Source organism: Vespa velutina, chromosome 23 (assembly GCF_912470025.1).
Source record: "Vespa velutina chromosome 23, iVesVel2.1, whole genome shotgun sequence".
Classification (NCBI taxonomy): domain Eukaryota; kingdom Metazoa; phylum Arthropoda; class Insecta; order Hymenoptera; family Vespidae; genus Vespa; species Vespa velutina.
The window spans coordinates 3340318-3362950 of NC_062210.1; the positions used below are offsets into that span (position 1 = coordinate 3340318).

At 33.5% G+C, this 22633-nt stretch overlaps 3 protein-coding genes across 4 annotated transcripts; 2 read left to right on the forward strand and 1 right to left on the reverse strand.

Annotated features, from left to right (window-relative positions):
• Positions 1-3292: 3292 nt before the first annotated feature.
• Positions 3293-4500, forward strand: LOC124956724 (BET1 homolog). Its single transcript, XM_047512901.1, has 4 exons — positions 3293-3598; positions 3681-3817; positions 3882-4048; positions 4141-4500. Exons 2-4 carry the CDS (start codon positions 3799-3801, stop codon positions 4294-4296), a joined length of 342 nt encoding a protein of 113 aa, XP_047368857.1. The 5' UTR covers positions 3293-3598; positions 3681-3798; the 3' UTR covers positions 4297-4500.
• Positions 4501-4605: 105 nt separating this feature from the next.
• LOC124956723 (probable ribosome production factor 1) lies at positions 4606-7689 on the forward strand. Its single transcript, XM_047512900.1, has 3 exons — positions 4606-5480; positions 5561-5825; positions 5918-7689. The coding sequence occupies exons 1-3, from the start codon at positions 4898-4900 to the stop codon at positions 6093-6095; spliced, it is 1026 nt and encodes a 341-aa protein (XP_047368856.1). The 5' UTR covers positions 4606-4897; the 3' UTR covers positions 6096-7689.
• LOC124956722 (THUMP domain-containing protein 3-like) lies at positions 6170-8156 on the reverse strand. Of its 2 annotated transcripts, XM_047512898.1 has the most exons (7): positions 7974-8156; positions 7761-7873; positions 7216-7675; positions 6956-7134; positions 6705-6884; positions 6493-6630; positions 6170-6418 (listed from the first exon to the last, which is right to left on the reverse strand). In XM_047512898.1, exons 1-7 carry the CDS (start codon positions 8068-8070, stop codon positions 6305-6307), a joined length of 1281 nt encoding a protein of 426 aa, XP_047368854.1. In that variant the 5' UTR covers positions 8071-8156; the 3' UTR covers positions 6170-6304. The 2 variants fall into 2 exon arrangements, with proteins under 2 accessions (XP_047368854.1, XP_047368855.1); XM_047512899.1 differs by lacking the exon at positions 7761-7873 and having other exon boundaries at positions 7216-7699; positions 7974-8117.
• Between the last annotated feature and the right edge of the window lie 14477 nt (positions 8157-22633).

Consider the following 22633-nt stretch of genomic DNA (forward strand, 5'->3'; position numbering starts at 1 on the left):
ATTGTTTAAATATTATTTAATTATACTTTACATATATCGTACATTACTTAAATGTTAAGATAATCTTCTTTATTAATTATTCCTTCCAGTGTTGGCGATCCCAGGACCTGGAAATACCTGAAAAGAAATAAAGAAAGAAAAAAGAATATATACATATGTATATTAATTATACAAACGATAAAATTAAGAATTTAATTTAATTAAACTTAAGAAAAATAAAAGATTAATTAACAAAATAAATGAAATATTCTAAATAATGATCTAAAGAAATATTATTTTCTCTGAAAGAAATATTATATTACTTGTACATTTCATAGATATATGATTTTTATATAGAACTCGATTTTATTAAAGTAAAATTATGAATTTAATTGAACTTTAGAAAAGAAAAAATGTACAAAATTTATCAATCGACTTTAACGTAAAATTTGATTTTATTAAACTAGAATTATAAATTCAATTGAATTTTAGAAAAGAGAAAATGTGTAAAATTTATATCTCGAGTTTAATATTAAAAATGCATAAAATATGAAATAATCCTATTCGCGTACGCGTGGCAATATAGGAATGTTATTTACGGAATGTTACTTCGTCTCAGTTTTTTAAATCTACACCCCTATACCCATCACCATAAGAGCATTTTGAGTGACAAAATGGTAAAATTAAAATACGACTAAGAGCCATTCACGAAAGTTTCTATTGAACCTTCGAAAATAACTCAATAGCCTAATAGTTTTCCTCTTAAGCCACATGTTGTGGGAGTCTCTTCGGTATATAGCCTCTTCTTTGCTTTGTGCCCCAACCTAATCGATTATCACTCTAAAATTGTAACGACAAAATTTGATTCCAAATTGTAAGATATAAAAGAAAACCCTAACACAATTCTAACGTATCTGAAAACTTATTATTATCTTTTCGAGAGATAGTTATTCGCAGCGTGGGAGAAATTAGATATTAATTCTAAAAAAATTAGAAATTAGATAATAGTATATTAATTGCTGAAAATCCTGAGCTAAAAATTAATTAATTTATCATCTAGACTTACGAACTACGTCTCTTTGTTTTTTAGCAATCATTCTATTCGAGTTTTCTCTTTCAAAACCAATGACCCCATCGAGACTTTTCTTTTATCAATTTAAATTGATTAAATATTTAATTAATAATTATTTAAAAATAGAAAGCAAACCCTTGGATGTTCCTTCTTACAAGCGAATATTTTAATTATTGTAATAAAATCATCCACAGTTTCGTTTGTAATCCAGAATCGCGAATGTCTTCTTGCTCATTCTTTATTAGATCTTCTGAATATCGATTTTTTACTTATTTCCGCGCGAGTAAAATGTTTAAACATGTATTAAAATTTTCAAAACCTTAAATAATTATAAACGCGTTTGAGCAAGAAGATCCTATCCTGATCTAATAAATAAATCAAAAATAAGAAACCATTCACGAGTAAATCTCCGAAGAAATTTACTCGTGGTCACTCAATGCTCTTCTACTAATTAATTACAACCAATCAACCGTGCCAATTCGAACCTTTCATCCCCGACATGATTAAGAGATTAGAGGGACTTAAAAATGCACTCACTACTTAAGAAGTTCTGCGATAGCTCCAAAACATTCGTTCAGATCGAAATTGAAAGTGGATGATTCGTATGTGCTTGAAAATTAGGTAGGACGACATCGAAGTTGATCAAGAATCTCTTCAATGATGCACTGACTCTATTACGCGATAATTATTTTTTAACGAACGGTCACTGAATTTACTTCGCGAAGCTCTACTGTCTTTTATAAATACAGTCTGTGTGACTGTTAAAAAATTAATAAACTTTGCAAACAAACATTAACTCTAACGACTGCATTGCACGCAGATGATGCAAAAACTTTTTAATCAAAAACGTTTAAATCGCGAAACGCGTGCGAATGAACATTGCTCCTACTTCGCGATATTCTTATTTAAACGATATAAATTTTCGATTACATCATTACTTCGCGCGCGATTGTATTGATGTTTTGAAACAAAATAATAAAAACATAATTATTACTATCGTTGGTACAATAAGAAAATGTATAACTTATTAAACAAACATGCAATATAAAAATATATTTACCTTAAATATTCATTGATCCTTGCAGGAAAGACACCCTGAAAGACTTTCGATGTTTATTCGTCAAAGGATAAAGGAGAACTGATCCAGTAATCGTCCAAGTCAATAAAGAGATCGTATATGTTAATAAAAAAAAATGCCAACTACGGAATGAAAATTTTTAAGTATCGAAATTTTAAATTAAAACTATTCTAAGTCCCGTCCGCGTTTCCGTCTTTTTAATGTTTAAACAAATATACTGTTATTTAAATATTACTTTATTCTATCCCGTGTAGATTAAAGATTGTTTAAATAATTATAAAATTACCGAGGATATTAATTTATAAGTTCTCGCGATTAGGAATAGAGAGTGTGATGTACACACGTCGGAGTGCAAAAGAAAACTAACTCGGTAACTGTAAAAGCTAAGAAAAAACGCGTTTATGTTTATATTACACAAGACCAACTAACCCGAAATTATAATTTTTAAGTACCGAAATTTTAGATTAAAATTATTCTAAATCCCGCGCGCGTTTTCGTCTTTTTAATGTTTAAACAAATGTACTATTGTCTAAATATTAGTTTATTATACTCCGCGTTCATTAAAGATTGTTTAAATTTTATAATTATTTAATTATAAAATTAGCGAGTGTATTTATTTTTAAGTGTCACGTTTAGAAAAATAGAGCTTCGTTATTTACTCGCCGAATACAAGAGAAAACTATTTCGATTAACATTTCGATTATTCATATTCATTCAAATGTACGTTTTTGTTAATTTTAAATGCAATCGACTTCTTCGAATTCAAAATTTAATCGTATTGAAATGTTAAAGTAAAATTATTTTATATCTAATAAGTATTTAGTGTTATACAATGTTTAAATGAATATACGAATAATAAATTAATAAAATTATATTATTTAATATTTAATTTATCAAAGTTATTAGATTTATAATATTTAAACAATTATTGGATTGTTCACTTAAATATTAATTATACTCTGTTTCTTCCTAAATCTAGAGTGCTTCCTGGAAATTTTCTTAAGTTGGTACTAATGATTTGATCCAATTTCTATGATTAGCTTAAAAACATTTTCAACTACGTTCAAAATCTGCTTTTGAATAAATATTAACATTATATAAGCCAAGATAAGTTTTGATATCATAATTTGATAATAATGTCATTTAGAGAATCTGTTATTTATTTTAATATTTCTATTTCATATTCTGAAAAGAAGACTTCTCAGCTATAATAAATTGCAAATCTGCCCAAATATGCCAACGTGTTCAATGACGCGAAATTTGATCTAACTTGCTGACATTTCTGTTATTTGTTGATTATGTATCTACAAGTTGTTGTTTAATGGCATTTATTATCATTTCTTCAGATTTCACTACTGAACGAAGTAAATATTAAGTTATGAGTAGAATAATGATATATAACCTTCAAATTTGATTGAATCATTATAATAGTAACATAGTGATTAATAATTGAATTTATATAAATGCAGGTAAATGATGGTTAGATATATATTGTATTAAGTTAATTGTTGATTTTTATTTAATATTTTGTAACAATTATCATCTTTGCAGTTCTCTTACATTGATGTTGCATCCGATATCAACAATATTTGTGTTATAAATCTATAAAATAATTAAATAATTCCATAATTAAATACTTTATTCTTAAAGCTTCAAAATAGCGAATAAAATGCGAAGATCCCATTCGGGTAAGTAAAGCTAAATATGCAAATGGGCAAGTATTGTTTCATTCTAACGTGGTCATCCTTATAGGAGGTTATAATTATGAGCCTTTGCCAACAACATCTAGTCACAATGCTTTCGAAGATGAAAATGAAAAGATGACAGAGGAATTAAGTACTAAAATTAATGCTCTTAAATCATTATCAATTGATATAGGAACCGAAGTGAAATATCAAGAGAAAGTCTTACGTGGAATGGTTTGTAACTCCATAAGATATTTATCATTATTTTATATTACTTAAACAGTTACCCATTTTTTCAAATATATGTATAATTTGTATTATTTTAGGATGATGATTTTGAAAGAACTAGTGGATCATTAGGTGCATCTGTTGGACGTGTCTTACGATTAGCTAAAGCTGGTCATAATTATTATATTCTATATTTATTTCTTTTTTCTATAGCAGTATTTTTTGTATTATGGATAGTCCTAAAATTTAAATGATTAAATTTCAAACTGCACTTATATTATTGAAAATGAAATATATCTACCGACAATGATAACTTTTTCAAACCAATTGTTAGTTATTTTTAATGATATATATTTCATATATAAAAAGTTTTCATATTATTCTGTATAAGACGATGTCTGTATTTGTTTCTTAAAAGAAACTGATTAAATATTTATATAAAAGAATCGCTCGAGATATTTTTTGTCTATGGCGGTTCAATTAATCGAAGCTCTCGAAAATCAACCAATCAGATTCAATTTTCAAATGATTGTTTCAACCAATCAAGTACCAGATAATTTATTCCTGCTGAGATATCCTTTTGGAGGAAAATATTTTGTTTTATTGCCGTATTTTTTTACAAATTAATGTTTTGGATACATTTCTTCAAGTGATATTAAATAATTTTAAGCAACACTAGTATCAAGCACTAAGCATCATTCAACTATTACCATACTGAAATACATACTTAGTCTGTAGTGCGTTGTGTAGTAGTTTAGGATAAATTAGGTTAGGTATGTGTACATGCGTAGCACATGTTTTGTAGAGAGTATTAAAATATTTATTTTATTTACGAATTGAATAAAAAAGTACAAAATGAAGATTAAAAATTTGAAGAAGAATCCTCTAAGTCGTCCCAAAAAGGAGAAAGAAGATGCAGTGGAAGAGAATAATTCAAGTACATCAACGAGTCAATCTGCAGAGGTTATGTTACCATCTGAAAGTAATTTCAATCATATTAAATGTAAAGCTGTTAGGTACGAAAAGTGTAAGCAATTGTTAAAACAAAAAGCAAAAGCTAAAAAGGAAGCAAAAAAAAATAGAATACAAGAGGATGCTCCAAAGCAAGTACCGCATACAATAGAAAGTTTAAGAGAAAAAGATGAAACCGCAATAGTTGGTGATTTGGATGATGAGGAAAATGAAGAGGTTAAAGTTGATTTGGAGCATGATGAATTTGCTGCATATTATAGAAAAGAATATGAGCCTAAGGTTTTGATAACGTATTCTGATAATCCAACAAGGAAGACTAGAATTTTTGGTAGAGAACTTACACGAATGATACCAAATTCTATATCTTTGTATAGAAATCGTTCTGGTGTTAAAAAGATTGTTAAAAGTGCTATTGCTAGAAATTTTACAGACCTAATTATAGTCAATGAAGATCGCTGTGTACCAAGTATTCTTTTATTAAAATTACAATTATGGAGAAATAAGTTTTTGCAGAAATAATCATTGATTTTCTTAATAATATTTTAGATGGAATGTTAATAATTCATTTGCCTGATGGACCAACAGCATATTTTAAATTGAGTAACGTTAAAATCACACCTGAATTAAGACGTAATCATAAAGAAATTACAGAACATAGGCCAGAAGTTATTTTAACTAATTTTACAACTCGTTTGGGATATACTGTAGGAAGAATGTTAGGTGCATTGTTCCATTATGAGCCTGAGTTTAAAGGTAGAAGAGTTGTAACTTTTCATAATCAAAGAGATTATATCTTCTTTAGACATCATAGGTAATTTATCAAGATATGATGCATAGATAAAGAAAAATACAAAAAAAATGTATATTGTGTGTTTAAAATTAAACAAACATTTGCTTTTACAGGTATGAATTCAATTTGAAGACAGGTAAACCAAGATTAAAAGAGTTAGGTCCACGATTTACTTTAAAATTGAAATCATTACAACATGGTACGTTTGATAGTAAGTATGGAGATTATGAATGGCTTATTCAAGGGCGACGACATGAAATGGAAACCAGCAGAAGAAAATTCTTCTTATAAATTCATTGGTAATAACTTTGTTACTTATATAATTTAACAATAATATAAATATATATATAGAAATCTATTTCTGATAATTTGTATAAAAAAAAAAAAAAAAAAAAAAAACTGAATCCCAATGGATTTTTAAATAAAAATTTAATTGTTTAAAAAATTAACGAATTTTATTGTTTTGTAATCGTATGATCGTTATTCGTACGTCGTTTGAATTATTTATATTCTATTTTTGTTCGTTTTAATACATATACAGCAGCAAGTAGTCCTCCTATATTAACACCTAATATTTTTGTTATTCTGAATAAGTTACCAGCTTTTTGTAATGCCTATAAAATATAAGGAACATTTAATTTATATAATGATTAATTGGAAGTATTATTTTTATATGATTAAGACTTACTAAATGAAAACTACGTCTATCATATGTTAATAATACTAATCGACCAGTAGTAGGTCTTACAACTCGACCTAATTGCAGTAAGAACTCTTTATAAAGCACTCTGTTGTCTGACATTTTGCCACTGCGTTTCCCAAAAGGCTACAAAATATGTTTAGTGTATCTCTGAATTTCATTATTTATAATAATGCAAAAAAAATAATATTTATAGATACCATATCAGTCACAACAATATCAATGGAAGAGTTTAAGAGTGGTAAATAAGTAACACTCCATTGTGTTAGATCAACTTTAGACTTAAGACAGGAGATATTTATATTAGATTTTGATCTTAGCACAGCCTTTGTATGATTATCTCCACATAACATGTATGAATTTTCATAGGCTAATCCTCCCTAGAAATTTATATTTATTTTGTAGAATGATAAATGTATATAGTATTTAATTTTATTTAAAACTAACATACTTCAATAGGAATAGAACCACTTCCACACATAGGATCAATTATGATATCTCCTGGATTTGGATGTGCCAATCTTAATAAATTGTAACATATGGTAGCTCTTAACGTAGTTGGTCCAAAATGCATAATATTTCTATGATGTTTGGATTCATGTGTAGTACGTAGTTGTGTCACTATCTCATCTAATTACATACAAAGAAAGATAATTTAAGATCTAAATGTATCATAGAATTAAATAAGTTTAGTGATAAAATAATGTTTACTTTTAATTATTTTACAGATTATTTCCAAGTGATATGTAGATAAGTCAACTAGCCAATGATATTTATCTTGTAGTTCTCCTCCTATAATTCTAGCAGCTTCAGGAGATTCAAAGCTATGTTTACCGATTCTTTCACAAGTTACTCTATATCTTAAAACATCATTGTGGTCTGCATCAGCTGGATTCTGTCCTCTTTTTCTGATTTTAGAACCGGTGGATTTTAAGCTATCAAAAATTTTCTCACATTTTCGAGCCTCTTCATATTCGTTAATAGTTGGATAGACTTTTCCTGAGAATTGAGTAATGTTTTTCCACGCATTCAATGCCTTTTCCAATTTTACATTATCATGTACAACATTTGTACATAATTTTAAATCAGCTTCCTTATTGATTCCATCAAAGTTAAGTTTAAGTACACTTCCAATTATAAATATATTATCTATTGATCTCATTTTTTGTACCTAGAATGTATATTCAAAATGATGCTAAAATAGAAATTTGACAGCTTTAAATAAAAGTACATAATGCATATCGGTGAAAAATTACATCGATAAATTGATGCCAAGGGACGTTGAAATAAATATTTCCACGTTCTTTAACAACGTGAAGACGTTTATCTATCTTCTCTCGACATTCATCGATTGCTTGCCATTCAAAACCTGTACATTAATATATATACATAGGCATAGTTTTACCAGTATGTATTTGTAGGTTATGATTATTATCCACGTAGTTAGATAATTTATATTATTACTTCACCTGTATCTACGCTTGTCCCCATCATAAAAAGATTATCGTCTGTCAATGATTCTTGAAAAAGATCGTATAAATTGGAATTCTCAGTGTTATCCATCATTTTTTTTTTATATTAATATATACAAAAGTATAAATTAAGTTACCCGCTACACACATCCAACATAAACTACGTATACGTTTAACACGTGACGCATGTCACGTGACAAAAAGTCATGTGATCGAGAATACAAATGCGCGGTGGGAATCATGACGTTTGAAATCGAACGAAATCGAATGCAATAGAATTAATAATAATTATTTTCGAATGGTCGATATCGCGACGTTTCGTTAAACATATCAAAGTGACATATAAACGTTTGAAATAAAATTTTCAATATTTGAAGATTCTTATTTGGATATATTTTGAACTTTTGCAATTGCGCCTAATAAATACCATCCACTTTGCACTGCCGTATCTATTTCTGCATTCTGTCAATTAACGTAGTGACCAACACGAACTTCTCGCTCGTGATTATTAATTATTTTAGTCAATTATTAAAAAATACGTCGGTGGCGTAACCGTTGAATATGCGAGGTCAACGACGTCCTAATCGATCTTTGATCGTTTTATAACAACTATCAATGAAATATTCGTAAATATTCGTAGATATCAAAAAGATGTTAACAGCAAAAATAGAAAGAGTAATATTTCGAATTCGATGACGTACGCGCGAATGTCATTGTTTTAAATAAAAGATTTATCGGTCAGTTTCGACATGTAACAAACACTTCAAGAACCTGACCCCCGTTCGACAACCCCTTTTCACGGTCCATGAATATTCAATGATGGACAATGGATGTCCACGGTAGGTGTCAGTTTCATCCGTTGTGTGTGCATTACGCCTGTGATTTAACTACTCTCCGCTTCCGACACTGTCATCGAATTTACCGTCATTTTATTCAACTTTTGCAATCATAGATTGAACGTTTGAATGTATCCTTAGAATACATAAACGTTACGTTAAATTTTTAAGGAAAGTGTACAATTACAAAATGAACGAAGAAATTAAGAATGAATAAAGCTTATGTATTTTAAGAATTACAATTGTGGTCAAACAGCTACAATATTCGGAAGAGTTTTTTTTTCTTTTTTCTTTTATTTTATTTTCGCAGAAATGTAGAAATGAAAATAAGTGGGGAAAATATATACGTATGTGTATCTTCCTTATGTATGTAAATATGTAATTTGTTGGTATTCATAGTACAATCGATTGATAGCCTGGATTAGGGTCGATCATTACGAATGGTAAAGGTGAGACAGGACAGGATAAAGAGGAGGGGGTAGTCGTGGAAGCGTCTGCATCTTTCTCGGGTCATTTCGGGTCGAAAGTTCGTCGGGGCACCGTCTCTATACATAGAATCCTCTCTTTTCCTCTCCATATTGCGCGTCCTATCTTCTCACTCACATGTGTTTTATCCTTTTCGCCTTTTCTCTTCCTCTCTTTCTATCTCTCTTTCTAGCTATCTACCTATCTATCCATCCATCTCTCTTTCTCGTTCTATGTTTCACCGACGACTGACAGGCGAAGCTAGAAACCTAAAATATTCATCAGCAGGATCTGAACGGGCGCGACCAAACGTCAATCTGTCAACCTGCTTCCATCTCCGCGTCGGCATCTCCCCTCTTTCCCTCTCGCCCCCTCAGCCACGATTTACCTATGCAGGTGTAGAACGGGCATTGGTTAACTAGACGGCAAAATTAAGGGAAAACTTTGAAACGCTTTTAAAATTTAAATAATGCATTGTTGCCCGACGATACTTGTTCTCTCATCCCTCTCTCTTTCTCTCTTTCTCTTTTTCTCTCTCCTCATCCTCCTTTTCTATCGGCTACTCCGTTGATCTTTCGCGAACCGGAGTAGGTTCGCTCGCACCTTCTCGCAAACCGACCCTATTCCTCGTCTGCCAACCCTTGTTGTCTCAACTTTTGGCAGTTCTCGAAAAATATACGTCGAGGCGCGCCGGCATTGACGTTACGCATCGCGATATTAATGGCCTACCGATGGAAGAAACTTCTCGATATGACGTATATCTGATCCTTGCTTCGCAAGAAAGATTCTAGGAGAAAAAGAAAAAGATGGGAGCTTAATCAAGTTTTAATAGGAATTATCTTTTCATATTGAAAAATTATCGTAAGATTGATAACGTTTTCGAGTTATATAAAAAATTTGCTCCTTTCAAAAGTATGTTCGACGAGTATGGAACGTAATTGAAGCTAGAATGCGATTCCACTTTGAATAGCGAAGGCACTGTTGTATTGGCTTTCGATATCGTTTCAAAGATACTATCCAAACGTAGAAGATCAAACAGTTCATTGATCTTCTCTATATATATATGTATATGTATACATATATATGTATACATATATATACAATCTCTATATATAAATCTCTATATATACATATGTATATGTATACATATATATAATATCGGGATTAAAAATTATATAGAGTACTATCCTGTTTTCAAATAATCTATAAGCTGGAAGAAGTCTATGATTCGATGGGTTAACAGCATCGAAAATGATACCGTGTAACTAAAAAAAAGTACACTATTTTCTTCTAAAATCCAAAATCTATTCGATAAGAAAAATGATGAGAAAATTATAATAAAATCTTCTTGAAGTGATTCGAGTTTAAGTAAATTCGATATTTGACACCTGTTGAGGTGCAACATGTACTATTTCAATTTGTATAATCCAAAAGACGATATAAATAGCAGCATTGGAATTCTGTCAGATTATTGAGATTTCGTCAAGTAAATGGTACTTAGGTATCTAGACGAATAAATATTAACCTCGATTTATCTAGGTTGAAATCCATCGACGATTCAACATCCATTTGCTACTAGTATTTTTGATTTTTTATAAATCGATATATAAATTCTCTACATACATTGGATTTTATAAAGTTTATGATTAAATGTGTAAACCATGAAATGTTTATTTTAAAAATATTTATAGTTTTCGATACTTATTATCAATCACAGGCACAGGAAAATCATTATGACCATCATATTGCTCTATATAAGAGATTTATTTGTATTAAGATAATAATTGTGATTTATATATAAAAAATTCGTGACACTCATTACAAACGTAATAAAATATATGTATATTTTCATTCGAAAATAATAATCGATCCCTTTGAGATGAAAATCGAGAAATGTAGACAATAGTATAAATTAGAATTTAATAGGATTATTATATAATTAGCCTTCTCAATGTAATCGATACTTGTCCATATTATACATATACATTCCAATGACAATGATAATGCTGGTGAAGAGTCCACATACACGCACACAGATACACACACAACACATTTTACAAGTAACTTATAATAAATCTTAATGTATATATTCTATTGTTCGCAATAAATAAATCGTATATATAGTTTTACTGAACTTATGACAGATAAACGAGAACAATGTTCCTCTAGTAGGTTTAAAGACCATTTTATAGACGTTGATCGAGATGACGAATCTTTGCTCTTTCGTGATTATGATTATTGCCCGAAAGCCAATATTATTGTCAAGGCTTTCTGAGCAACAATCAAAAGCATAAAGAGCATTTTTCATAGAGAAAGAATAGATAAAGGTGATCCCAGTACTTGCAATAGAAAAATATCATTATTAATTAAAGAGTCTTTTTAAGATTAATAATTCAAAAAAAATTTCATACCTTTGATTTATCCTTAAGAAGCTTCGATGTCATTAAGGCGGGAAAACAGGAGTTTGTGAAAGAAGAATTAGCTTCTCGATTTAAATCTTTTTAAATGTCATCCATAATAGATCGAATTTTTAACTTGAACGTCCAAAATAGATATCGATTGCTTGCTTCTCGATCATTCCCAACATTTAACATACATACCTCTAATGGGAGAAAATTGTTACATCACTGATTAAACTCATATGTAGGTAGTACGTACACTGATGTATAATTTTCCAATCTAGAAGAATAATATTGAGAATTAGTATATCGATAAATAAAAATAAATAAAAAAGTGATATTTTCAGATAGAGTAGTTAATTGTTAAAGACGAACGCATGGAAAAAATTAATTCGAGATAGAAGATGCGAAGAATCCTACGTAAATAACTGTTATTAGTAGCGAAGAAATTGATTTAATAGTGAAAATAGAATATAAGGATGTACATATATTCCTCACACACGAAGAGATAAATTTAAATGAAGACGTTAAAACGAAGGACGAACGAAAACATCTTCGCGTTTCGAGAATTATAAACTACAAACGCAAACCTTCCTTTAAATGATTTAAAGGACGTATTATATTTTATCGAAGAACACTGACGATCAAATAAAAGGATAAAAGTAGGAAAAGGCTTCGTAGAAGGAAGGAAGAGTCCTGAGAAACTAAATAGCCGAGGTTAGGCCAAGGACGAACCGAGATTCACTGGATTGACGATAGAAGAGAAGACTCTGTCTTTCGAAAACGGTAATGGGATCGGAAGCGAAGGGCTACCATCGCCCTCGGAGTCCGAAACTCGAATGACGTAACTTCGAAGGACCACGGAAGGATTGCAGGTGGAAATCAAGTAGGGGTTGCTTCGCGTTCGAGAGAAGAGGGTTGCGATTCTGCGCGATGCGTCGGCGTCGTGCCAAGACGACGCTGACGCCATCAGCGCACGCCGCCTGGATATCGTCCTTTCCACGTAGCATCATGGTGGTGGTGGTGGTGATGGTGATGGTGGTGGTAGTCGTAATGGAGGAGGTTAAGGGGAAACAATACGGTGGGGGAAAGCGATATGGCGCGTCCATTAGATATTCTCGATCTTTGTAATTTGACAATGATCCGACAGCGAAGCAACGTCGGACGTTCCTCCTCCTCTTCTAAACTCGCTCACCCTTCAAATTCACCCTCTCTACCTTTTCGTCTTTCCTCGATGCACCGGGGGTCATTGCACCTCCATCCGTTGATTTATTTTATTAATTAGTCGACGTCACTCCTCTGCACAGCGAGATGGATCCTTCCTGGAAGAAGATTGATTCGATTAGGCGCGCGTCACCTGTCGTATTTCCGTTTCTATCGTATATATGAGTATTTCCGGACTTAAGATCTCATTGTCAGCTTCTTAGTACGTTTCTTTCCATTCCACGCGTAGTAAAACAAAAAAAACAATAACATTTCCGTTACAAAAAGTTTTTATTTATTTACTCGAGTCTATAGTTCTGCGAGTTCATGCTCGAATAATCAGATCAGTTGCGTAGTTTCGTGGCTCTGCATGAATGTCAGTAGTTTCTCGCTTTGTTCGTTACGTATCATTTTTCCAACGCAATTATTTCATTTTTATAGTTTTAAAATAATTTCAAATGAATTATCGATTTGAATGTCTCATAAAATTTTGAAGCAGGGAAAATACCAGAATTAGAATCTACGTGGATTCCGCCGAATCGTAATTCATTTTGTTAATTAGCGCCAGCTCACGAAGATAAGGTAAGAGTATATACATTATGCAAGATCTTCGAGACGATCCTCGCCGACTAGATTAAGCTCGTTATGCGAATGCATTTCTGTCGCTCGATCGATTCGAATGGAAAGGCAAATGTGTGCGGCACAAGCGAAGATTCTTTGTCTTCTCGACGATATTAAAATGGCCAGTTAATACACGAGAATAACGTTAGAAAATTACTATAATTGATACGTAAAATAATCGATATTTCGTCACTACAACGTCGATTTTTAATACTTTTGATGTACAAAAGAAATGAATTGAATGAAACTGGTATTCACAAGCCGTGGAGGATTGTTGTTACATGTCTTAATCGGCCAATCGTGTACCATCTTATAGCATACGTAGACGGATATCGTCGAATTTGTTTCGCAACGGTTCACATTTTAACTTTGCACGTTGTATCACAGATATATGAAAAAATTTCAAGCCACGCACAATACATACGTAGTTACGAAAGAGAAGAAAGTAGAAAAGAAAATGAATCAACAGTAAGACTTGTGGAATTATCGACGGAGGATCGATTTGCGGGAAGGATCGAGAGTACGGAATCATCCTGAGGAAGGTAGAGGAGAAGGAGAAGGAGAAGAAGAAGGAGAAGAAGAAGGAGGAGTCGAGAAAAGAGAGGTGCATTGCCCTCCCATAATCCTCCACAGGCCGATGATCGCGTCGGGCCAGGACTGCTTGGTAGGTATAGTGGGCAGCCTCGAAAGGGCACGTTCTAGCCGTGTCCAGTTAAACGGCCGATTGTGATCCAAGGTCATCGAAGGAACAGACGTGAGTAATCCAGCCGCGTGGTCAACGACACGTTATGCAACACGGCCATTATGATCCATCACTCTTCTCTTTCTCTCTCTCTCTTTCTTTCTCCCTTTCTTTCTCTTTCTTCTAAAGTTCGCCTTGGTCGAATAAGCAAACGCTGCTAAGAGTATCGATTTTTTATCGAAACGATTAAAAAATTAAACTTTAGTTCATAAGAAAAGCATTATTAATCTCTTGTAGATTACGGTTCGATGCAAAAGAGTTCTCGCTTCATGCTCGAGTGCTCGTTGCGCATCGAAAAAGAGAAGAAATCGTGTCTGCCATTCTTTTTCATAGTTTACTTTTAATTGAAATAATTTTTCTCCTTTCTCGTTTTAAATCGTTTTTATTTCTCCTTCCTCCAATCTTCTTATTCCGTATTTCACTGTGTTCTTTACCAAGAGGACTCGTCGTCTTACACCTGTTGCTTCTTAGATAGAGATAGATTTTAGTCGTATAAAGCGACAAAACGAAAGACGTGATAGACGGATAGACCTCGTTTTTGGCACGTTCACGGTTTCACGTACGAGCTCGCGTTTTCTAGGACAAGAGAAAGGGAACAAAATGCACCCTATCCCGTTCGTTTTCGCCTCGCGTAATCCCATGTGTGTCCCGCTTTTTAGATTCGTCCCCGCGGCGGTACGTTGCTTTTTTACCCTCGAAAATCCAGCGTATCGACTGCCGGCGAAGCTGAGAATAGAGCACGTGCTACTACCCCGTGTGTGAAGTAGAGATGAAAGGGGAGAAAAATGGGAGAGGTAAAAAGAGAGGGTAAAAATCCAAGCGAGGTGCTCCAGGCGCAGCCGTCCTACCTAAAAGCATCAACGACGATTCAAACTTTGATCGAATTGGGATCCTTCAACAAATACATTTCGAATAAGTCTCTCGACTTTCGATTGAAAAATCCATCTTTCTCTCTCTTTTTATCCTCTCGCATCGATTTTTATCTAAATTATCCATCGAGTAAAGAGAGAAAGAGAGAGAAAGACACGGACGTACCGCTAATATTATATTTTTTCTTCGTTTTTAATGTCATAGAACTAGATATAGAATAACAAAAAGTAGCCTAACGAGCTAATATCATGGAATTTAACGAAACGACGTTCTCCGCTTTGTATTTCTCGAGCTCTCACGTCGTTAATGTTATTAGAGTGACATTAGAAAAGACTCGAAACACTTTCGAGGATCATATTTTACTCTTTAGATCTTGCGAATTATATGATGAACGACCGACAGTGACAGATTTCATCTTTCAAGCGACTAAGACTCCTTGATTCCATGCAGTTTCATCATTATCGAATGCCCTTAATTGCTAACACTGGTGCTCGCATGCTGCGAACGAAGGTAAGAGAGAAGACAAGAAATACGAAGAAGAGTCAGGAAAAGGTAGAAGAGAGAAGGGGAGAGAGATAGAAAGAAGAAGATGAGAAAGAGAGAAAGAGAGAGAGAAAGAGAGAGAGAGAGAGAGAGAGAGAGAGTTTGAACTTGAAATTGCACGGCCCTGGACGCAAATCATGCTCGCTCGAGAATTCTTAAGCAGCTGTTGCGTACTCGAGCGGAGATCTACAGGGTGGTCCAATTTTCTTCCTCATGTCGATTAATCTATTCGATCATTGAAAGAGAAAAGATCAAACTAATTTAATTGGTAATTATTTCTACTCCAATTTCTAAATAATATGTAAATCCAATACGTAAACATTTGTCTAATTTCGAATTTGTTAAATCTTGAAATAATTGAAGATAATCGAGTTCACCCTATAGAAAGTAGACTTTGATCCGTTAAGTCTCGCACGGACGATTGTGAAAAAAAAGTTGCGGTGTTAGCGAGTTTCGTTACTAACTCTTACATCTCGCTTATAAACCTTTTTTCTTTTCTCTTCGGCACTTCCATTCCTAATGGCTTTTAAAATCCACTCGTCTAAAGAAAAAGATTTGTGCTATCTTTTGCTTGTGTGCGATTAAAAAAAAAGTCCGCGCTCTCTCTTCCTCTCTGTCTCTCGATGATGGTTTCACCTGATGTTGTTTGCGCAGCTGCAATATATTTCGAGTAGGTACGTTTCGTATCTCAAACTCTCCAGTAAATTCTATTAATAAAAAACTGATGGTGGTACGCTTAAAAATCGTGAGAGACAAATATGAATGCAGACTGGATTTGGTTTGTTAGATTGATTTCAAATTATTAGCAACTATTCTTATCGAAAAACCGTGAAACTTGGCATCGACGTAATCGGATACGGCGATTCGTCATCCTGGTGAACGATCTTTGTTGCTAGCGGCACTCTTATGTAAAAAGTCTCTGGTCGATCGAACAAACTCGAATATTCTAACAGAAAATTTTACATACCATTAATACACGCTACATTTAACCTCTTGATAACGCGAAAGATATCATTTCTTTTTGCGATTCAGCTAATCGACTAAAAGTATTTTACTTTTATTCCAATTAATCGCAATCAAACGAGCGATCTATTCAAGTTGAAAAAGAAGACGCCAATTTTTCTGCTTGGATTGATTATCGATCAGTTCTTTATTAAAACTTCGTTTCCCTGGTAGGAGAAATCTATCGTGATAATTTTAATAGGAACGTTCGTTGACCTTATTATGAGAGATCGGTTAGAAGAATTGTACCATCAGGACCGGCACGAGGTGAGTCTAAAGAAAGAATAAAAAGGGGTGGCAGATGGAGGAGCCTGTAGGGCCCAGAGTTAGGGCCGTAGAGCATTAAAGCGCTGTTACGAGGGACTATGAAGCAGCGTGGTTATACACGGTGATGCGGCAGAAAACGAGAGGACGGGTTCTATTATCCTTGAGAAAAAATCTTCCATCCAGCGTCGGAGATACCACTGGAAAGGGAAGAGAGAGAGAGAGAGAGAGAGAGAGAAAGAGAGAGAGAGGAGGAAGCAAGAGAAGAGAAGGGAAGGGAAGGAGAAGAGGATTGGATTGGATTCGTGGAGATCAGCGAAGAACGTTGTAAGAAATCGAATACTTTGATCGTGAGACTCTCACGAAGGAAGCAGCCTGAAACGTTCGATCGCTTTCCTTAAAAAAATCTTGTGGGTTTGATGAAAACTTCACGGACGTCTTGCGTAAGGGAATGGTGCTAGCCGATCGTCAAGTCATGGAACGGATTTTGTGAAATAATCCAACGATATAGTGATTGTTCGAGTCTTTTTAAAAAATCTCCGAGTTAGATATTAGAGACAATGTCTATTGTAAAATCCGCTTCAGTGATTGCACGGTGTTTCACCCTCGCATGATGTGTCTATTTTATAGAGGACGACGTGATCCTATTATGAGCGGAAAATGAGAAAAATAATTGCGATCTTTCCTGTGAGAAAAATGGATCTTTGAATAACATCTAACAATGAGCAAGAATTTGATATGTCTCAAAGAGCGTATCTTTTCATACGAGTGTCGCTGATTCGATTGGTTAGAACGTCGAAGGAGTACTTTGAAACGTCCCGTAGCATCGTTTCTTCATCCGAAGGAGAACGAAAAATCGATTGGTCGAGGGAATTGTGGTTGTACAGGTGGAAAGTTTTGAAATGACCGGCATAACACCGTCGAGTCATGATAGCCAATAGAAGTTGTAGTTCGCTGAATACACCGATCGGCTATAAAGAAGCTCGTGAAACGAATCTGGATCATTCTGAACGATTTTTTCTTTCTCTCTTTCTGTCTCTCTCTCTCTCTTTCTCTCTCTCTATTTCTTTCTTCGTTGTTCCAAGATTGGAAAGAAGTAAAAAACGTGAAACGATATAGATAAAGGTAATATCAATGAGATTGTTAACTCTGTTCTCTAAAGAATTTAAGCGAATATGTTCGGTAATTACCTTCCTCCTGAATAGAGTCTTCGATAGTGTACATGACAATTCGTGAAAATAATTAATTGGAATTGTATAATTTCATTTATCAACACATTGAAATATTCCATGAATCTCTGATAGCTAATAGATTCTCGATTGAACGATCACCTTTTGTTCCTTCTAAATACAGTGCGATGATAAATTTTATAAGTGCAATTTTGAGTTTCTTCTTTAGAAAGGACTCTCCATTATGAAGATAATTGTTTATCATTTGGCGATATATAAGGCACTGTTTCATGATTACTAAGACGATGGATTTTAATGACCCTCTTTTTCTTTCCTTTTTCATAGAATTCATAGACGTGTCGTGTAATTATCACAGGTACATTTCGCATTGAAAATGACACTAGGACGACGTCCGGTGAAGGAGAAATTCAGCGAAAAGCATTTTATCGTTGGCTCGCTAATAAATTCTTTCGTGTTGCGCGAACAATAGTGAAAGATGCAATAAAAGCAGGATATGGCAAAAAAGGAAATGACCGAACGTCAATAATTTTCTTCTTTTAACGAAGGAGAGAAAACCTTTAAGTATCGTGATTCTGCGGAAAGGAAAGTTTTATCTTTCAACGGAGGTCGCCACACCTTTGATTTTAATGCCGTCGCGCGATATTATTATTGTAGGATAAACGATCGAGAGTTCCGTTCGTCGAACAGCATCTCTCCTTCGCTAAGGTGCACCAAGCGCTAAAAGCAGGAACGGAGAGCGGTTGCAAATGCACTTAGAAACGATGTAATACCGAGAAGCCGGTCTTTCTCCGCTTGGCAATAAACGTAGTGCAGCCAAGCATCGCCAAGGCAAAAGGATTCCGGCCAATGGAGAACACTCAACCCTTTTCTTTCGTTCCTCTTTTTTTTAGATTTCTCGCGAAGATCTCCGGAAGGAAAGTTATTGAAAAACAAAGGAATTTTCACTATGATAATCATATAAAATGAAAACGATTATATTCCCAGAAAGTTGTATACATTCTTTCTCTTATCTCCAAGAAAATTGATAACAAATCAGGGATTGTCTTGTAATCGTCGAACGATATTGTTTGATTATTTCTTCTTGTACGAGCTTTGCAAGATGAGTAAGAGAGAAAGAGAGGAGGGGGAGGAGAGGGAGAAGACGCTGTTAACTGTATTTTTTCTCCGTCAGATAGAAACGAGTTTCCTCGAGGTCTTCGAAGGACTCCCCCAATCCAAAGGGTGGGATTGGCCACGCCATTCCGTTGTCATAGCAACAGTAGGTTAGGATAGGGATAAGCAATAGTAATGCGTCCTTTTTTCGACGAGGAACCATCTTGCCGATCCAACAACCACAAAAGCTTTCAACTTATCGTTGAATTTGTGCTTCGACCTTTCCTAACGTTTTTAATTCCAACTTTTTTTTAAACGGATGATTCGCACACTTTTCGACCCTTCCCTCGTTTTTTTTCTTTTTTTTCCTTTTTTCTTTTTTCTCTCTCAATGTCGATATCTTCCCCGCCGAGTAAAAAAGGGGGTGACGGGGTCGAAAATTTTTCGAGGAAGGGATTCGAAACAGTACTTTCGTACGTTGAATGAACGTGTGTTCGCGTAACGTAAAAGGGAGAACAATATGATCCAGGTGTCGATAAAAAAAGGTGCTGGAAAAGGAAGCTTTTCAACCGAATCGATAGGATTGAAATTCCAGCGATTGTACATCATCGAAGAATTTCGAAACTTTCTGCCATGCTTTGAGCTTAAAGTTTTCAGCAACAGTAGCAGTAATAACAGCAATAGCAATAGCTGGCAGCGATATTTTATGCTATTATTTAATATGTTCTACCTAGTAATTATTCGTATAACTTTGTTGTAAAAGGTTTGCGAAATTTTAGAACGTGTTCTATTAATTGGCCAATTTTACTATGAGTGTGTTATTGTACTTTAAAGAACACCTTTGTAACATCTACATTCATTCGATGGATTTAAAGCAAACCGCATTTGTCGGTTCATCAGGTAGTCAATATCATCGATCGTCGTTTGAATAGAGAACGAAGAGAGAAGAGATAAAGGACCCATTAGGCGATTCATGTTAATCAACTCGTCGATCAATGTAATAATCTACAATGTTGGTTATATACGTCAAATGCATTTTAAATAGTACGTGTTAATCATTTATATATTGCCTTGATTTTTTTCTTTTCCATTACATTAAACGATGTAATTGTAATTTTCACAGTCGATCGAAAGAATATAAGAAAATGGAAGGAAGATACTGAATCTCTATTTTTTTCGTTAAAGCTAATAATATCTTCCTTTCTTATCACATTCATTATCGTAGTGATTTAATTATAAGCGTAACATTATTTTTTACCTCTTCCGTATCTCCAAAAATCAAGAAAGTGTGTTACATGAAAAGACAAGAAAGTCGATTGTTACATCGTAATGATTACATGAAAGAAAGCCTTGGAATATTGTCGAAAACAAGAAAAAAAAAAGAGAAATCTTCTTTTTTAGGAACGAGAAAAGTAGAATCCTATAAAAAAATCATCAAAATGCGTTCGTGCGTATAAGTATTGGAAAGTTATGTTTTTTTTATTGAACCGGATCTTGGCAATAAACCATAACGAAAAAAATTGAATAAAAATCATTAGATCTGCTCGAAACGGATCGTTGTTCTCTTTTAATTGTGTTTTATTCGATATCGATTTTAGATTTCTCATCTTAAAAAAAAAAGAGAGAGGCGAGTTTTTTAAGTTCCTATGAAAACCATATACCGTATTAAAAGAAAATTGTTAAATTTAAAAAAGAGAAGTCAAAAGAAAATGTTTATCGGAAGATAAGTGATGTCGATATTAATTAAATCATCTCGTTTTGATATCGATACGAAAACACACATGTACATGAAATCCTTATCATTTAATGTAGTATTAATTAAATTTAGACATTATTTATCGCATGCAGAGAATGTTTATGTGATACTATGTACTTTATCACCAAATATTTAAATACTTAAATATACATTTCTTAAAGAACTTATCAATTTCGCAGATTTCGTTTTACATTGTATTTTTATAAACATTCGAGAAGTTAAATCAATGTTGGCATACACAAGCTTCTCTTTTGATTATATCTAGGATCATTTTAAAACCATTAGCAAGCAATTAGTGCTGGAACAGTACTGTTTCGGAAAGGCCAATTAAATTTGCAATTTATTCAAAAGTCAGAGAGCCACGGCATTGAACGTGCAAGAAAATATAAAGATATTGAGAATAATACCTGTAGAACATCGAAGAAAGAAGAATTTCCATGTTCGACGATCAACCTGCTGCATCCCGCAGGACCGGATTCTAGCGTTGTGAGAAGGAAGGAAACTTGAGAAAGGATAAATCTGCTCTCGCGAAAGTCTCTCTAAGAAGGAGATCCCATTCACTGATTCTAAAACGTATGTTTCGGCTCGTACGCGAATCGTTTTATCGAGTTATGCCTCGACGAAATCGTTGATTTGATTATTTTATCAAAAAGTATAGAAATTCTTTTCGCGACAAGAGTACGACGCATCCGTCAGCCACGAACGCCCGTGACGGAATGCGAGAGCGTTCTTGCTCGCTCGCTCGCTCGTTCGCTCTTTCGCTCCATCTCTCTCACTTAATCTTTCACTCGCTCTTTCTTTCTCTCTCTCTTTTCTCTCTCTTCTATTATTTTCTTTATTTCTTTTTTTTGAGATCATTTCTTTTATCACAGTTTCAAATCTAATTTTTAATTTATACGTCATCTACTTGATTGTGCGCATTCTTTTAACTAATGCCATTCGAATTATTCGATTTGTTTAACATGATTTTTGCGAGAGTAATCAAACTACGAATTGCAAATACAATTAGTTTGTGAGATATAATTAATTTAAACTGTTATTGTTTTTAAATTAGTTTACGTTCTTTGTATAACTTTAATGTATAAGCGAATTGAACTAAACGTCTGACTATTTTCGTGATTTAAAACCACAAAAATTAAAGTTTTTTTGTAGTTTTAATAATTATAATTTTACCTTTTGAACGATTATCAAATTTTTAAGTCAGAAATAAGAGCGATGAGATAGCTTGTAAAGCTTATATATGTGTATCTATTTCCAAATGAGCTAAATTCATTAACGCAATCCATTTAGATGAGATCTATTAGAAAAGTAACATAAAAAATCATCAAGATAAGTATTTTTGAAATAAAGTCTTACTCGCACTTACATTTCTTTGATACTGATAGAAGAATATTTTATGCAAGGCAAAAAATGGTTCCATTCTGCGTTTATCTACGCAAGTACATCTACATTCGTTATCACATATCATACACGTGTGGGGATATGGGTGGGTGGGTACATTTTTTAGACTATCGTTGATCAATTCTACTCGTCGCTTCTAAGTCTAGGCAGTCCGTCCATCGATGGTTTATTACGTCATCGGACGTCGACGAACCAATCCGGAAGAGTTTCTTGGATGGGTCAAGTATCCCCTCCTCTCAACTATCCAGTCATTCACTTTACCTAGCGATACAC

Bases quoted from the DNA above. Each gene is read 5' to 3' on its own strand.
- LOC124956724 (XM_047512901.1), top strand. The intron at 4,049-4,140 runs GTTTGTAACTCC...GTATTATTTTAG, and splicing joins AGAAAGTCTTACGTGGAATG to GATGATGATTTTGAAAGAAC.
- LOC124956723 (XM_047512900.1), top strand. From the start codon at position 4,898: ATGAAGATTAAAAATTTGAAGAAGAATCCTCTAAGTCGTCCCAAAAAG. The intron at 5,481-5,560 runs GTATTCTTTTAT...ATAATATTTTAG, and splicing joins TGAAGATCGCTGTGTACCAA to ATGGAATGTTAATAATTCAT. The intron at 5,826-5,917 runs GTAATTTATCAA...TTGCTTTTACAG, and splicing joins ATCTTCTTTAGACATCATAG to GTATGAATTCAATTTGAAGA.
- LOC124956722 (XM_047512898.1), bottom strand. From the start codon at position 8,070: ATGATGGATAACACTGAGAATTCCAATTTATACGATCTTTTTCAAGAA. The intron at 7,874-7,973 runs GTGAAGTAATAA...ATTAATGTACAG, and splicing joins GGGGACAAGCGTAGATACAG to GTTTTGAATGGCAAGCAATC. The intron at 6,631-6,704 runs GTATCTATAAAT...CATATTTTGTAG, and splicing joins ATATTGTTGTGACTGATATG to CCTTTTGGGAAACGCAGTGG.